Source organism: Temnothorax nylanderi, unplaced genomic scaffold (assembly GCF_030848795.1).
Source record: "Temnothorax nylanderi isolate EJ_2023f unplaced genomic scaffold, tnyl_v1.0 TNYL_tig0022_pilon, whole genome shotgun sequence".
Lineage (NCBI taxonomy): Eukaryota > Metazoa > Arthropoda > Insecta > Hymenoptera > Formicidae > Temnothorax > Temnothorax nylanderi.
The window spans coordinates 1952544-1971273 of NW_027249084.1; the positions used below are offsets into that span (position 1 = coordinate 1952544).

The following is an 18730-nucleotide window of genomic DNA, read 5'->3' on the forward strand; positions in this document are numbered from 1 at the left end:
AATGTGTAAAATTCGTACGCGAAGAGGTCTACTTCACGATTTCTTTCTTAAGCCAAATATGAAACTCCTTGGAATATTAAAAGGATAATCGTCCGTCCGGTAGAAAGCCATTCGCCAGTGCGTGATATTTACAAGCGAGAGTGGCCGTTAATTACCAAGTCGTCGCCACTTTGATAGATAGTGTCGAGAGGTATTTTAAATTGATCGGTTATTTCATATACTCAATAAATAATTTGCCTTATGCAATACAAATATTACAATCAACATAAGTTAGTAATTATTAACGGAGTATAATTTGCTTTTTATGGCTCGTCTTTTGTCGAGTTCACATCTCATCTTGAGTTCGTAATTTATTATTTCGCATTTTCTGGATTCTTGCGGAATACCGAAGGGACAAGATGGGGACGGGCGTTTCATTAGGAGGCCGTTGACCTACGAGAACAGATCCGAAAACGAGCTCATAAATTTCTGCACGCTCTATGGTATGCCTGGAAAGCAAAAAGAATGCTAATTTGTGACTTAATTTCCATTCAAATTGCTCTATAAGCGAAACTCGCGCGGAGTTAGATTCTTTCATTCATAAATTTTGAATTTCAATTCTAATCATCGTGCTTAATGTTTACGGTATTCTGGATCCATCATCGTAGGCCTCGTTGTCACACAGTCAATACATCCTTCACAAGCCAGTTCTTTTTTTTTTTAACAAGACATTTAATATTCGTTTAATATCTTTAAGCTCAGCAGAGTCAACATTTTGCGTGGGAACAGACGTTAAGAGGTTCTCGTGTGTAGGTATGCGCGTTACAGATTCCTCTCGTTTGCACTGCGCTGCGCAAACTGCGCTCGATCGGCTCTTCGCGGCACGCGAAATATTGAATATCTCCGGATCCGTCGAAGCCCTTACGGATCCTCACGAGGATTAACGCAAGTTTTTGCGAAAGGGCACATTGTCAGAGTAGATAAAAGAATAAGAAAAGTAAAGATATACTCCGTTGCATACGTTCGTCGACTATCTTCTAACGAGACTTAAAATCGAATTATCAATACCGTTCGATATAAATTATTGATATCGTTTAGAAAGGGGGCGATATTTTACGATGTAAAATTAAAAGGATTTCGAGCAGATTTAGCTTCGCGCTTTGTGCATGCAACGATGCCCGGTACTCTCCCACTTGCAGTACTCTCTCCCTCTTGTAATGTATCCCTTGTATATATATGTATATATGCAACTAGAAACTTTAAAACAATTATGATACAAAAGACATTTTATGTGATCGCCGCCACGAAGAGTTAACACCTCCCGATACCTTCGACTAGTTCGCACAATAAATTGTTTTCGTCCATTAAAAATCGCCACCGCGCGGAAGCGGGGAGGCGCCGGGATTTCCTCCTCCGAGCGGCTCGTTAATTAGGAAAATAGTATCTTCGACACCGTCCGAATAATCCGGTTCCTCTTCCCCCGGCACCTCGCGTCCTTCCGCTTTCGCTGTCGATTAGAGCAAGCTGAGCTAGTAAAGTGTCTCTGATTAAATTATGCATTTTAACAATTCTGTGACTAATTTGAAAATTGTTCTACCGTGTTTCCAGAATGTAAATTTAAATTATGTAATTTAAGGCTCGTAATCGTGAGTTTTTAATAGTTTGTTTTGTCCCAGCTCGCCCTAATCGAACGCGGAACTCATTAACGCAGGTACATAAAAATCATGAGCGTCGTGAGAAAAGGGCAGGGGGGGCACGCTCATCCGAATTTCCGGAGAAAGGCGAAAAAGAAAGCGAAGAAACGCTTAGTTAAAATTTTTTAATTTAAAATTTCGGACACCATGCCATTAATGTTACAAAACAAGGAAAGAAATTCCTTTCAGTTCAATAATAAAACGCACTGTATATATAAAATGTATATATAATCGTGACGAAAAGATTTTATATTTCAACAATCCTGCATATGCGTGCCCCTATGGGCAATTCTAGCGGCGCTCATGATGATAATTAACGAAATGCACTTAGGTACTCGGTCGAACATGACGAGGCCTCAAGATCGAACCCTCGGCATGTTCAAAAAGGCGCGATTTTATTCACCATGATTAACCGCAAGAATAACTTCTTCTCGCCTTCCCTTTCAATTTTCCTAAAATTGCTAAAAAATCGCAATCAAATCGAATACTTTGCATAATCTGTTACGATAGAAAATCTCACATGTATATCGATCGCTATAAAAAAAGATTCGGGATTAATTTCGCATTTTGTGGCGGACAAAACTGAGGGCGGACTTACCGATTCGAGGGCAATCAACAACTGATCCAACGATGTTCTAAAAGAGACACGCGTGAAGATTCTCAAGACTCGAACTTTGTAAGAGCAATAGCGTTTAACGCATTAAGCGCTATTTATACCCGCGCGAAAATAATCCTTTCTTCTTTGGAGTTCCGCAGGTAAAATTAGGAACAAGCTGCCTTATCATTAGATACTAGTTGTGTGACCAGATCAAAGATTTTGGGAAATAGTAATCGAGAAGAAACGTTCCTCGTTGTGTCATTCCCGATAACACAAACAAAATAAATATAAATGTAGTAAAATTTATAATAATTTATAATCACGACAAGCAACCCTAATGAATAGCATTATTGCATCCATCATAATCATTAGTTTTCGGACATCTTCATTGATTATTACAATCACACGTCAAGACACAATGGTTAATTATCAATTAACGATCTTAAATACTTCTACGTCTACCGATCAAATGCATTTTTAAAAAATTAATCATTTGAACATTATATTTTCGAAACGCAGCCAATGTAGATGGTAACCAGTACCTTCTACTGATCAATATTATTAGCTATATTACTTTTCAGCATTTGAGACCATTTCCTGTTTGGTCATCCACTTACGCCTCGTTACGCCTGTTTTCATGGGAGAGGGATATCCGACCCCTGTTCTATTATTATTATTTACCTTGACGAATACAAAGGTCTCGCTGTATGTCAAAATTTTAAGATATAAATTTTCGGAAGTAAAATAAAAATAAGGGAATAAAATAATAATAATTTTTTAAGACAATAAAATTCTGTCTGGAATAATAAATATAAAAGAGGAAGAAGAGAGAATTTTACCTACGGAACTCTTCGATGCGTTTAATGAAATAAAACGCTTTACCTATCATACAAAGTGTGCCAAAAACCGCGTACTCTTTCTTGATCACAAACGACATATTTTGTTGTTAGTAAAATGATTAAAATCGACCCGAAATTGATCAAGAAATTCGTAGACGCAACGGAGTACGCGGTATATCCTGGTACACTCTTTCCGTATACAGCGCTGTTCGACGCGTCGAATACCCTTCGCAGTGCATTAAAGAAAAGATTGATCAAAGCTGCCGAGTTAGCTTCCTCAGAAACGGCGATGTATCTGCTCGCACCGAGATCTAACGGACGAATGACGTCCCGCGGAACTTTACATGCCTCGTCGCACACACTCTTCCCCTTATAGTCATATCATTCATCGTCATCTCTCCCTTTCTCTCTCTTTCTCTCTCGCACATTCGCGCTTTCTCTCACGCATTCTTTCTTTTTCGTTCTCGCTCTACGCGCACGATGCATTCTTGAAATCACGATAATCCTGACGATAATTAACCACGATAGTAAAAGCATATAAGCTATACAGCTACCATTCTGTATCTACAATATAGTTTTGTATGTATAATATATATATATAGATTTCTTTTTTCTTTCTCTTTCTTCCCCCGTTTCTTTCCTAGCTCTAGTCTCTCGTATCATAAAATGAACATTTTATGAATAACATCATAAAATATCACTGTCTCGAAAAGCGGTTCAATGTTCGCGCACTGACGATTCGTTCCTCGTTCTTGTCTTCCACGTGGACGCCTTCTTTCCTGTGCTCGAAAACCGGAGATAGCTTGGTGAGAGTTGAATCTTTCACGGCAAGAGTTAGCTTCAATCTTCACGTTCCAGAATATCTTAAGAGAGATTTCAATCTCCTCAACAAGAATCGATAATCTCTTACCTCATTTTCTTTGTATTCTGATCAAGCCCTCTTTTCCCATCGGAATTTCTTCGTGATTAAAAGACACGAAGCTTCTTTGACATCTTGTTCGACTTACTCCATTTCATTCTTCAGATTCTCAACAATCTGACAGCGCTCTCTTATTCGCAATCACATTCGCTTCAAATACTTCGCTCCACGTTTCTTCAAAGACGAAACTCTCTTTTCTCTCTCTCTCTCCAAGAAGTCATCTTCTGGACTTGTTCCTCTCAGGCCCCGAGCGTGTTTAGGATGCCGGCGCTCTCCTTGTGTTTCCGGCATCCTCTTCGAGCCGCTTCTTCATCGATGCGCTCTCGATGCTTCGAGCTGCCCAGCCGTGACTTCTTTGGTAGCCCCGAAGCTGAAGTCACGCTCCCGATAATGAAGGAGAGTCCGTCTCACGTGCGCGTCCCCGCCACCTTCGTCGCGCGATCATTACTGCAGCACGCAGCACTTGCACTTAGGCTTCTTCTTCAGGGTGACGTGCTCGACCTGTGATGCGTCGCCCGGGCCCTGCGCCGTCATCCTCGCGACTTCCACCGTTGCGGTCCGGGACGCACCGACCTGAACCAGATACATTTCATCACTACAAACAGTAAAATTATCTCGTTTCTTCTGTGATCCCTCCACCGGTCTACCTTAATAATGTTCAATTTGGTAGACCTTCAAACATTAAATATAGGCACTATCAAACTAGAAGCAAAAAAATGGAGTAAGTTGTTACGTGTCCTTTTCAATTTACCTTTTCATTAACAGGCTGATTGCCGGTCTTGGAAGGAGTGCCACCGTGTGCGCTGCCATTCTCCTGGCCCGGCCTCGGCGACGAATTGGCGTGGCAATTCGCGGATTTGAGAAGTGGACTGGTACTGGAGTCGCCGGATTTGCCATCGCATCCCGGCAACGGCGGCGCGTTTTGACCCGGGGTCGGCGTGATCGGCTTCCCGCCCTTTATCAGCTCGACGATCTCATCGGCTTCCCGAGAGAGATCACCGTCCGGCCTGAACGGGTTGTCCCAGCCGCTGTCCGTACTGAAATCAGAAAAAGCCGCGGTTAGTTTTGCGCGAAAAATTCCTCTCGTTATATTTCGCGAATCTCAAACGAGATTCCTTATTCGGACAACGATTCTTGCCGAGGATTATTGCTTCCATCGCAATCTTGCAGATGCTGATATTAAATATATCGCGGTATCTCTCGAAAATTGAACTTTTCAAATAGGATTTACTTTAAATCAAATGAAAACCAAAGAGATTATTTATTATAATTTCGTTCGTAAATTTAATGCGAAAAGATCTTCATCTTTCTTGATCTGATATAACTAGATGTAAACTTTTGTTACAATAAGATTTACTTCAAATTAAATGAAAAACAAAGAGATGATTTAGTTTGTGAAGTTTACTAGTTTGCGAGAACATCTTCATCTTCATTGAATATTATTGTTATGCATCTTCTTTTTTATCGCTTTATTCTCTATATGTGCTATTTGGATTTTATGTTTTAAATAGTTTACTTCCATGAATACGAGATAAATAAATAAATAAGAATTTTATATAATTTCGTAAAAAATTTCCTTAAATTGAAATAAGAAATCGACTATTAATGTTTCTTATATGTCACTTATGAATCGTCCTATATTTGATAATATCGTGCTATGTGATGATAATAATAACACGTGCTTCTGGATGATATCTTAATGATGGATCTCGCTGCATAAAAATTGCGTTTTATATGGAAAATGCTTTCTAGCACGAGATAATTCTTTCATATAGCGTAAAAGATCGCGCGATCGTTGATATACACGAGGATAAAACTGCCTCGATGCGTAAAACTGACGGCCATTACTTAAAAAAATGTAAAATTGAGTAGATTACATATTAATGCAATAGTAAATTTTGTCGACGCATTAGTAATTAACGTTATTAAGCAAACGATTTAATTATGCAATTTGTACAGTTTCAACTTAATATCTGTTTTATTCATCCAAGCGTCAGTTTTGTGCACTCAAGCATTTTCTTTCTTAATATAGTGCCAGCTTAATGCAAAACTCTTGAAGCAACAGAGCGTAAGACCAAGATTATCGATATTGACCTACTTATATCTTTATAATCAGGAAAATAAGCTACTTGACTTGGCAGAAATACAAATCCAATTAAAATGTCTAAATATAATTATTTAAACACTTACAACGCGCAAGACAAAAAGTTATAATAATTTAATAAATCGAGTTCACATTTATAAAAATAAAATCTATTTTGATAAGCACCACAGATCTGTTATTTCACGTAGAAATTTATTTTGCAACTTTTCTATATCTACGTTATTTATCATGGAGGCACGCAGTTTTTCATCTCGAAAAATCTCCTCTGAAATTTTTGGATCCTTCGACTCTTTAGATCCAAAAATACACTGAAAAAAATTTCTATATTTTAGTAAATATTAGTTTGCATACAACTGCGACTCCATTTATTAAAATGAAGAAAATTTTCCTTTTTATTAGTATATATGTATTCACCGAGAAAAAAATATACTAATAAAAAGGAAAATTTTCTTCATTTCAGTAAATGAAGTCACAGTTGTATGCAAATTAATATTTGTTAAAATGCAGAAAAATTTTTTTCTCAGTGTATTGTACTTTAAGTTAATCGCACGCTATCGGTGACTGCCGAGGTCTCCACGGCGCGGATATAGATACGCGGGAAGAAAGGTCTGGAAGACGCTTCCTTTCCTCGTTTCCTCGACTCTCTAATTAAATTCCGATTCACGGAACGCTAATCGCAGGCACACGCACGCCTCGCGTCGCTCGCAGCGGTTCTCAAGATACGCCCGCGGATAACAAAAGCCGCAGCTAGCGGGGTTTTACGCGAGTTTTACGAAGCCAGGTGGAATAATTTTGCGATCACCTTGAAGAACCGCATACCGCATGCACTCGCGACAGGCGAGTCCGAAAGTTTCGTATCGCGGCGCGCGATAATAAATAGGGACGTCTATCTTGCTGAGCACTAACGCGGCATCGATACCAAACATTTTTTTGTACACAATCGTTTTACGCCGATATCGAAAGTGCCCGGTAAAGCTATCGCTAGTCAAGAAGCGTCTCTGCACGTTCATGACGCATATCGATTATTCGTCGATTGCGACAATAAATCGTCTGTTTATCGTTAAATTCAAAATTGTTAATACCCTGCGCGAAAAATTGTTGAGATCCTAAATGTTAAGCCCCTTGCACAATGCCAGGCAACAGGCAATAAGAACAGGGAATAGAAATCAGAAATCACATGTATAAATGCAGAATAAACAGTGACACAGGCAATAGACACAGAGTTTCCGTCACGTTGGAAATTCTATGCGTTCCAATCATAGCATTCGAATTTTTTAGGTTGTAATTAACGATTTTTTGGTTATTTCCTGTTCCTATTGCCCGTTGCCTGGCATTGTGCAAGAAGCTTTAAATTTAAACGCGTCCCTATATATATAGTAACGTTCGATCGGTTGCAGGCGCGCCGAGCAAATTACGCTCAATTGCGATCCGCTCCGCGATGACCGTGACATTAACTTCACCGCTGCGCTTAATTGCGCCGTGGTGCACTGTTACCCGTCCGCGCTTAGCGCACGTGCTTGTTATACGTGTGCACGGACTTCCGGTCGATCTGCACGCTGCTTCCCGGTCGCGCCAGCTAGAATCTGCGTGTCGGAATTGTAGAATTTTCTCTTCTTTTTTTATGAGTATTTCCCTTCGAGTATTTTTTTTCTCTCTACTCGTCTCTTCTCGACATTTCATTTGCTTTGAAGGATACATTAAATTGAGATTTGGATATTAATTATATATAAAATATATTAATTTGATCTCTCTAATCGCCAATGCGAAAATTTGCACGTGCGAAACTAAGTCATTAGATACCGTTGAGAAATTGGACGGCTTATTTCCTGGATTACCAATTTAATATATACGTTTGACGCAGATGACTGTGTGGTGCAATCGGCCGTTTAGAAATAACGTCTAGACGGATAGGAAATGAGGGCCGGTTCCGATTTCCGACGGTACGATCGATCGGAATCGACCTCCGTTTTTCTTTCACTAGTTCTTGTGATATTATTCGATCAATTCAAGGTAACTTCGCTAAAGGCGAAGATTCCAGACGCAATTGGGTTTCTTTCATCTTTCTCGTTCTTTCCCATAACAATCTTCGTCCATTTTTAACTGACATTTTTCTGTTTGGCTCGACAATTTCCTAAATAGCATAACGAATAACTGTAATGCTGTGAACAATTATACTTGTTTGGATATTTCCTGATTATGAAATCAATTATGATTTAATGTCCATATAAAAATATGGAAATAAGTCTTTAATAAAGTAAATCAAATCAATTGGTATTTAATTAATCATTTAAAATATTTTATACAGTAACCACAAACTTTTCAATATTTATTATTCAAACAAATTCAAAGCTAATATCGATAATCAACTCTCGAAAGGCGAAAAATTTATATTTAATCTAAATATTATTGTCTATAACTCCGCCTTTATTAATCTCGAATTTCTTCGAGCCTTATATAACTAATATAACGAATTATTAACATAAACATTATTATAACATTTATCTCTTAATTTACGATTAATTCTCGAATAATACTCGTATTTGTCACAAATATATCAAAAATAACTCCGTACTTTTGATAATTATTCGAAATGAAACATATATATATATATATATATATATATATAACCGTCATGATCCGTCGGCGGATCTTGCGGTTAATGTGTAACCCTTGTCTAGGTTTATACAATCGGTCAGGGGTTGAAGACCTCCGAGAGAGACGTCGCTCTTTGCTCTTTGAGGCCGACGCGGTTCATAGCTCGAGCACGGTTGCGCAACGATCGAATCTAGCCAACTATTCTCGCGATGAAAAGAAACCAGCATGTGAAAAGAAGACAGGAAGGAGACGGGAAAAACGAGGAGAAGGAAAGCATGAAAGGGAATGAGGAAGAAAACGCGAGAGGCAATGAACTAGAAGAGATGAAAAATATCGAGCTGTCATATACAAAATGTCAGGTTTAGATCAACAATCTTTGAGTAACTTCCAGTAAAAAAATGAGATATATATGTATAAGATTTAAAAAAATTTAGTCGCTTAATTACTTCCATGTGGTCCGAGTTTTTTACTGTAGGAAACTCGCAAACGTCTCGCAAGAATTAAAATATATTTTCGTAGAAAAATCATTTCGTTTTAATGCAATATTTTCGATTATCGCAAGACGTTGTTCATAAGTCTGTCAGCTGAAGCTTTCGAGATGCGATATCTCATATATGCGGCGAACCGAAGATGACGCGAACGGGACGCAAACGATGAAGAAACCGCGGGTGAAGAGAATAGGTGCAGAAGGAGGGCATTATCGAGGGTGTTGGGGGGTGCTTATGTAAAGGAGCTGTCGAGTGCGATTACCTCTCGTTGCCGTCGGTGTCCTTGGGCACCTTAATCACATAGTACATGTGGCCGCCGTGGGTGGTCGTCATTTTTCGATCGCGCCCAGCAACATTTGACAGCACGGCAATCTCTGAGAGAAGATCTCTCTTCCCTTCTCCCCTTCACGCTCTCACGCTCCACCGAGCGCGAAGTCGACTCTCGTACACTCCATCCTGTGCTCTCACTCTTATAAAAACTCGACGGGCTAACCCAGAAGACTGACCGGAACGTCCGCGTCCCTCGTCTCGTCGTGGAAGAACTTGGCCGATTTCTTCCCGCGCGGGCGAACTTGAAGAGCAACGTAAGACTTTATTTTTAAGCGCGCTCATAGCGGGAGATCTGTTCTTCCTCTAACTCTTTCTAATTCCCCCCCCCTCTCTCTCTCTCTCTCTCTCTCTCTCTTTCTCTCTCTTTGAGATTTGTTAGTTTCCTTTCTCGTGCGAAGAGAGAGAGAAAGAGCTGCGCGTTATTTCGGGGCTGGTCGCGGCTTGCCAAGAGGAAAGTCTTCCGTCGAGTGTTTTCTGTTTTGACCGATACGAAATAGCCTATCGAGTATTTATCCGGCTGTCCTCTCTGGCGTACGTAACCAGAAGATTGATGGGACGAACGAACACTATCCAGGACATCGAAATTGGCACACATCGAATATGAAGCACGGCGTGCTGGTTTTCATCACAATGAAGCGCGAAATTAAACTTATTTCTTGTTCGGCTTTTTAAAAAGAATTATCCTTTCGCCAATTGTACTACAATTTATTAAATATCTTGTATGTGCATTTTATTCCCTAAACATTGATTTGATTTATTATATATATGTATATATGTGATGTTTTTATTTCTACGTAGCTAATTACGTTATTTCTCCTATTTGTGATATTCCCGAGGTTTTCAATTTCGTATGACAGAAGCTCGATCGTCAAACGGACTTTGCAAGCTCGTAACGCGGACAAGCCGGGATTTCGCTTCCGTCATGTGAAAGCTCCGGCCGCCTTGTATCGAGGAACGACCTATTTCGGGAAAGTCCGTGACCTATTTTCTCCTCTCTCTCTCCGGCATGGCCGGAGTCGCGCCGAGTCATCGGTCAATCGTCAGAGATATCGCGGTACCGTAAATGCACCCGTTAGCAGAAATCGTGCTTCGGGGATCGTGCTTGGCGTTTTGTTCACTCGTGACGGTATTTTCGAGGATGCGCGCAGAGGCAGCTCAAAAATAGCCCGGAAATTTACACGTTGAGTCAGCGCTCGAAGTAGAAATGCGCGGCTCTTCAAGCTCGCATTCTACTCGCGCTTTTGGTGTATTCAATGCGGCCGTTCGAGAACTCCGTTCTGCCGCTCTAACGTCAGAAATGCATCAAAGATTAAAACGTACTGTAGAAGAGGAGAGTCGAACAACAATATTCGTAACATTGAATAAAGGGCGAAAATAAAGAACGTCAAAAGGATTTCTTTTAAGGTAAGTAGAGTTGTGTTGGTAATTGGGGTAAGTGATAATCGAAGAAGGCAATCGATCAGCAGTGTTCAATGCTAAATGAAAGTTTTTACGTCGGAAAAGAAAGAGAGTCGGAAAGAAAACATCGGGAGAGAAAACACGGAGGAGTTCGAGGATTGCGACTTAGTTGTGCAACTAGTTGCCTAGCGGAACACGAGCAGTATCGATTTGGCACTGTTTACGTACGTCTTACGGCTTCAATGATTCCTCAGCGAAACGGCACGCGAATCACAAATTTAGCGGAAATCAGTGGAAATTCTGAACAAGCCGATCTAGCAAGAGCAGGTCGTTACATTTGAACAAAGTCAAAGATTCAGTTATTGTCCACTTTTCATTACAAAGCTACGAAGAAAAGTAGAATTTGAACTGGTTCGTTTAAGCGACAAGCGATGCAAACGAAGAACGTGAGCGTTTTTCTCGAGTCCTTCGGTGAACCACTCGTTAATTCGTTTAAGATTCATTCATTTCTCGGTGATGCGTAACACGCACAGAGACTTCTTCTTCTTCTCCTCTGTGAATGGAACTCTGTCGACCAATTAACGTGTGCGCGCGTCTTATATGCGGGGACACTCCACTTATCTTCATTACTCATTGAATTCGTCGTCGAATACTTTCACCAAGTTCACACGAGCAGTAACTGCATACGAACACACGTTCTAAACGGTTACGCGAACATAACCAGGCGTCTATTAATATAAAATGGAAATATTACATTAATATAAAAATTCCTATATTAATATACACAGATAGCTAGGTTAATTTTTGAAAAAATATCACTTGAAAATTAAATTAAAAATGTCGAAGAAAATAAGTGACAAAATTGTAATATTTACAATTTCAAGGGAAATAATGAAAAATACAAATAAATTTAAAGTGTTAATAGCATCAAAGAGATAACAAGAGAAAATATAAATAATATGTATGTAAAAATCTTCATTGTTTTCCTGATCAGGGAAACAATGACTTTCGCTTCTGCAAGCATGAATAATATATTAAACTGAAATCATATTACACTTTCACGAAACGAAACAAAATATATCTTTCCTAAATCAGGCAATCTAGCGTGATTATTCCAACATTCCTGTGAACTTTCTCGTGCTTGTATGAACTTTTCCCCTCGAAATGCCTGCCGCTATCACCCGACGAAATATCGACCTTTCCCTGACTCGCATCCCTGTGTGTCCCTAGTCGTCAGAGGAGAGACTATCGGCCACTGAATATAATCCGTGAAAAAGTTAGTACGAGCTGCACCATCCCGAAGGGTTAAAAGGGCCAATGGCGGACGGAGAACGGAAGAGGGGTTCTGCGCTTTGTACTCACGATTTCGTCATAGCGAGAGCGGCTGCCGGCAACTTTTCACGATCGACTATTTCGAGACATTTGACATTTTCAGGCTCCCGATTAACGGCCGACACGGCCTCGCCCTGCCTGCCTGCTTGCCTATCGTTTAATGACGTACCCTCTTACAGGGTGCATCACGCCGCCTTTCCCTTCGGCCTTCGCGCCCAACGGTTATGGGGGTTGGACGACTGAGGTGAAAATACGGGTCACGGCTGTCCCTGCGTGGATACGGCTTCTTTGTGGCAAGAAATTAGACTGAACGCTTCTCAATTACAATCGAATGAAGACTTGATTTCGACTTGAAAACATTCTTGATATCTTAACAGATATGGATTCTTACGTTCGATACGTGGGATTTGAGTAAGAGGTGATGCGATTAACGGAATTTGAATAAAGAAGATATTTATTATTGTAATTATTATTTTAAGACATATAATATCTTATAATAATACAACAAACATTAATAAATAAATGAAATCGGCTAATGAATTTTCTTTTCAATAAGTACGTAGAAAAATCTATAACTTTATATAACTAAAAGTAGAATAAGCCTGATATCTTATTCGTAGTTGAAATTTTTTAAGGATAATAAGAAACTTATGATCACAAAAGTTGATATCAAATTATGTCGTAATTACTAAGAGAGCTAAAGCAACAACCGATTCGATTTCGACGAAGCCCATACTCCCTCCGTCTTTTGCCAACTGAAGATTGGCAGCAGTCGGGAGTAAAAAAAGAACTGTTGACGAAAGACGGGAGAGAGAGCGTTGTGAATCCGACCGAGTTTCGCGATCTGTGCCGTATATGGGCCACTGGTTATAAGGTCACGCAGCATGGGGGTGCGTGTACGCGTATATGCGTTTGCGCCGCGTGTCGGATCTGTCACGGATTCATTATGCTGTTGTGCGACTGCGTAATCGACTTCACGTACCTGGACCAGGCTCCCCGCGGAGTAGGGTGAGAGAGACACGAGAGGAATGGATGCAATATTCAATTAGTCCTTGATTACGTGATATCTGAGATATCACGTAATCTGATGGTCGTCGCAGTGATAAGTCCGTCGCGTTTCAAGTTACTTTTATCGCGTGAAACCAGTGATCTGTCGAGATCAACGACATTATGACTCTACTTTCGTTTAGTTCGAGACAAATTAATGGCAATCTATAAGAGAGAAAATAGCACCAGCAAAATTCTGCCCTTGCAAATTTTGAAATTAAGGAATTTAAACTTGAAACTCGCCAAGATATTTTTATCGAAGATTAAGATACGAAATATATATAATCAAATTTTTATAATCACATTGCGGGGAAGCCTCTAAATTGGCTTAAAATATATATCTTTAACTATAATCGTTTAAAAATGATATTCATAGCCTGTAAGACTCTGCAAATATTTTCCCACGAAATTCTATTGTTCTCTGCGATAATTCTCCGCAGATAAAATATTCAACGATCAACATCGCTACCTGTTTACCATTGTCATTGCTCGCGGTCATTATACGGCAGCCATATAATCCACTTAACGACGTTTACTCGCGTCTATCGACGCGTAATTGGTAATTGACGGTAATACGAGGACCTGCGCGACCGAATTTCCCGTGAAGAAGCTTAATGGAGATCAACGAGGCGGAGGGCGAGCGTCATTCAGATGAGCAGGTCGTGAGAGTGCGAGGGCAAAAATCGTGTCACGAGGCGCGTCGCGTCGCGCTCGACCGGCATGTCTGGCTACGTCTCAACGCGAGATTAAAACATTTCGACACGGCGTGTTAATTTAGTCTTAGAATTCTCGAAACCTTATTCAACAATACTGAAAATTGTTCCTTATTCTAAAATCGTTTACGGCGTTTAATTTCACTGTCGAGTCTTTCAGTGTGACGCAATTAGGAAAATCAGCTTGAAGAAATTTCGTTAAGTTGTCGAAAACAATTGTCCAGAAGCATAAAGCGGTTTTGTAAATTAATATATATAAGTTACATTGTGTGCGTAATTGACGAGAACTTCAATTGCTTACGGGAATATTAACAAGTGCATTCTCATCCCTCCTATTTTGCATCAACGAGCGTCGCTCGAGGTGCGCACAGCGTCTAGGAGGATGAGTTATTATTACCCTGTTCGTGGTAATGCGCGTTTTTCTCAGACATGCGACGAGAGAAAAGCCCCGTTGAAAAATTCACGCCGTGATCGCCGCCGTCTCAACCTACCCCCCCCCCCCTACTCGCCACTCTTCGAGATAAGTCTCGTTTTACGCGCGACACGCCCTCGTAAATATACTTTTAGTCTTTATGAACGTGAAACGGCTGCCCGAATGCACATGCAATAAGCCATGTATTTCGACTGTGCTCAAGGCTCGTTCTGTACATAATTGTAGAAGCTTTCAAGAGCTAACTTGTACAATGAAACAGAATTCGTTATTCTAACGAATCAGAAATGATTCCTTCAGATTAATATAATTAATACAAATTAATACAAATAGTAATTTATAATATTTTATAAATTCTTCAAAAGATTCGTTAATTCTTCACGGAAGAGATTATCGCGAAATGTTAATACACCGTGATTTTGCGACAGGGTGAACGAAATTAATACGATTAGATGCTTCAAGATTGGATTGATTTAATTAATAATTTGAGATAAACAACAAGGGCTCGCTCGGCGATTGTACGGTAAAAGGTCGATTTACATTCTACGGTTAATTAGGCAATTAGGTGATCGCAACGGAGTTCATCCCGGTTGGTTCTGAACCTTTCTGAGGCAGGTCACGGTTCCCGACGACGAAGTCGTCGTTCCTCCGGTCGCTATCTTTGGCACGCGCCGCTCCGACTTGGACGCATTCGGATTACTCCGAATTTCTCCTCGCGAGTCTCGCAGCTTCCACGACATGAAGTGGAAAATATGTAAATGTTCGTAAAAGTGACTTTTGAAGCCAATTTAAAAAGCGAATTGAGCGTTGACACGTATTGTAACCATATATGCATACCCAGCTAGGATAACTGAACATTGAAGTTTGCAGTTGCTGCGAAATTGTTAAGAAAATACAAAAAATGTATATAACATAGCTAAAACAGAGGAAACTGTATAGACTGCGTGGTATAGGCCGCTAGAAATACACACGCGGAAGCAAGATGGCACGCGGAAAAGTCAATACCTGTGAGCGGTTTACTATTTTCCTTTCTTTCGGGGAAGCCTGATTCGCGTGAGTTTTCCTTCGTATACTTTCCGTTCCTTCTACTGATATAAGGCAATTTGTAAGAGCTAAACATCGTATATGTATAAATAAGCACAAAATTGTGCGTGTAACAGAATTGTGTAAAGAAACCAATTATGCCGCTAAAAATGATCAATTTTTTTTAATTTTCGCTAAAAAATAAAATATCGAAAAATACGAAGCAGAAAAAATTCGACGATGACTCATGGGCACCGTACGTGTCCGAAGTCTTTCATCGCGTCTCGCAATCGGCACACCACGGATCGTTTGCACTTATTCAACAAGGACCTTGCAGCGGCTCGGAAATCTCCGTGGGGAGTATGAAAAATAGTATACGCAACAGAAAAACACTGGTTTCACCAGCACTGCATTCGTTATTCGCGAGGTCGTGTCGCGAGCGACACAGATTGCGTCGCAGAATCGCGTGGCCATTAGGGGATTACGGCAAGTTACGGTAAACTTTCCCAGCCCCGAGAAAAATCGCGCGTGACACGCATCCTCGCGCACGCACGTGCGTTGAGAAGAGAGGGAGAGAAAGAGAGAGAGAGAGAGAGAGAGAGGATGAACACAGATCTCGATAATCGAACAATCGCGCGATCGGAATGGATCTTGACGATTTATCCTCCTGACTCACTCGTCGAGCCCGATCGGATTAATCCGAATCGACAGAGATCCACACGTAGGAATCACCGCACTGCTCGTTCACTGTGCCACCGTGTCATCGGCCTTATCACACTGTCGCGATCGCCGAGAGTCACCGCATCATCGGGGGATGCAGCAGCGATCCCGAGGTTTCGGCGTTGCTCGCGATCGGCTGCGCGATCGACACGCGGGGGACGATACGAAGGGCTACGAGAAAGAGGAGAGCTCTGGAAAAAGGGGACAAGAGGAACGGAGGAAAAATGGAGACAGAGAGGAGGAGGAAGAGAGACGGACCGACGAGAAGGGGGTACTACGGAGAGAGAGAGAAAGAGCGCGCACACGATTGTCCGCCGATGCAGCCGACAGCACGACTGGTGGCGGCGGCCTCACCGCACCTCTGCACATCCACCCACGCTATATCGATCTCTCCCGTCCTCCACAGTCCACCACCGTCGTCGCGTCTCACCTCCCTCCTCGCCGCTCTTCTCTCCGGTACTCGCGCGCATCAGGAACGCAGTGTGGAGTCGGTGCCGGGCGCTGCTGCGCTGGTATCCGCGATTCAGCGAGGCTGCTGGGGCCATCGGTGATGGCAGTGGTGGTGGCGGTGGTGGTGGCGGCGAAGGTGGTAGAGGTGGAGAAGGTGGAGGAGGTGGTGGCGGTGCAGAAGTAACTTGGGCTCGGACCCGACTGTATGTACGCGGGGATAGACGCGTGTATGAATGGATAGCGAAACTGCGATGTGTACGTGAGAGAACGACTGGGTAATAGTAACGGATGGGTTGGGAGGGTGCATTCTGGATGTACAGGGTATCGAAGGAATCCGTGTACCATTCTCGTCTGCGGACGAAGACTCAAGATTTCTTCTCGGAGCTTTTATCCCCTATGTTTTCTCAATTTTTAAGATTAAATATCTCGATGCCTAAACGCGTTACCACGTAGTGAAATGTTCTCACGATAAAAATCGTCATAAAAGTTATAAGAATTCCAATCGACCGTCTTTCTCTAAAAAAATGTAAAAATCCTTAAAAGGAATCTTATATAAAGCTAGCCTCTTCCTTAATTTTCTACAATAATAAAAAAAAACTGGAATATAAAAATTATGCGACAGTGTTTTCAGTTTAGATTAATTTGTGTATAATTGCAATATTATAGTTATACGAATACGCAAACTCCGCAACAAATTTATAATTAAACAAATTATAGATTTGTTGAGGAATTTTACACGTGATGATTTCATGCAAACAAATTTCGTCGCAGACACGATCTTTGTTTGCACCAGCAATTAGAGACCTCGCACGACATATGCAGGACTTTACGTAACGTCCTATCGAGTAACAATGCTTGTACGCCGCAAGTGCCTAGCCATGCAACCGATCGAGCCTTCAGAAGAGACCGTTCAGAAGATTAGAGTTGTGTAGGAAAAAAAATGGGGATGCTCTTTCGAACGAGAGGAGAATACTCGATCGGTTCTCTCGGCTGTTCCTCCTCTTCCATTTCGGCGTCCATTTTACCGGCGGAATTACATAAGGGTCGAATGTGAGGATTCGCAAGGGATAAGCACAAGATAAAATCCGCAAAGGATAAAAAAGTTTTGAAATAAATATAATTTTTGTCGAATATCTCGAATTATTTTCGAAGAGATAAACTGTAATACTGTAAAATTGAATTTCTCTGAAGATTTTATGAGGCTCCTAAGAGAGCTTAAAAACTTCGAGATATCACAAAATATAATTTATATACGGTCGCTCACTGTCGTCTTCATTGTTCGCCGATTTATATTATGCTCATTTGACAAAGGAAACCGTCAGAAAATTTACATGCAACGTGTGCGGGCCAGGCGGCTCGTAATGTCGCAGTAACGACAGAGACATAGGACAGTTTTAATGCGTAATAGTTACACTGTACCACGAACAGGCAGTAACCGCGGAGAACCATCGTAAATAGTTTGGTAGCGCGGTACCAGTCGACGGAGACACAAAGGGGCGCGGAGGGGACCGAGAGAGAAAGGAACGTCACTTCCGGCCCATTAAGATCGTCAAGGGTCGCGCGAATCGTGCACGGGAGGCTAATTATTCCGGGGACAGTGTCTCTCATCTTCGATGATTTTTGCACTCTCTTTTTTCCCTCCTTTGCCTTTTTATAACTTTACGATTTTTTATTCACGAGAAAATAACGCATCGAAAGACGATAAAAATCAAATCAATCAATGCACCGAAACGCAGGAAATATTCTTTCGGACACGATGTTTACCATCTTTGATGATTTTTAGTTGCCCTCCCTGCTTGCTCTGATTGCTTAATTTCATTTCTAATAATTTTGTAAATGTTGCCTTCACGAAATTCCAAAATGAGTCTTAATTAGTCTCCTTCAGTATTTGGCGACGCTCTAATTTATCTCATAATCTGGCGATTTGTTACGTTTTTATTTGCAATGCTTTGTGTCCACGATGCTAGAAATCGCTCCGAGATCTTGGACGGAGAAAGAATTAACCAATCGCATTGGTCAACCGCCGAATTGTTTAAATGTGATTGGTCAATTTTTTTCTCCGTCCGAGATC

At 41.1% G+C, this 18730-nt stretch overlaps 1 protein-coding gene, 1 long non-coding RNA gene and 1 pseudogene across 2 annotated transcripts in view; 1 reads left to right on the forward strand and 2 right to left on the reverse strand.

The window, feature by feature from the left end:
- Positions 1-687: 687 nt before the first annotated feature.
- LOC139769507 (uncharacterized) overlaps positions 688-18730 on the reverse strand; it is a 31691-nt gene continuing 13648 nt past the window's right edge. Inside the window, exons 3-4 of the mRNA XM_071700635.1 lie at positions 4781-5066; positions 688-4602 (exon numbers count right to left, since the gene is read on the reverse strand). Coding sequence (XP_071556736.1) covers positions 4474-4602; positions 4781-5066 — 415 coding nt within the window. The 3' untranslated portion in view covers positions 688-4473. The remainder of the gene's footprint in view (positions 4603-4780; positions 5067-18730) is intronic.
- Positions 9487-18718, reverse strand: LOC139769509 (uncharacterized; annotated as a pseudogene).
- On the forward strand, positions 10662-12816 carry LOC139769510 (uncharacterized). The gene is made up of 2 exons (XR_011717579.1): positions 10662-10950; positions 12456-12816. It is a non-coding gene; the product is annotated as an uncharacterized lncRNA (long non-coding RNA).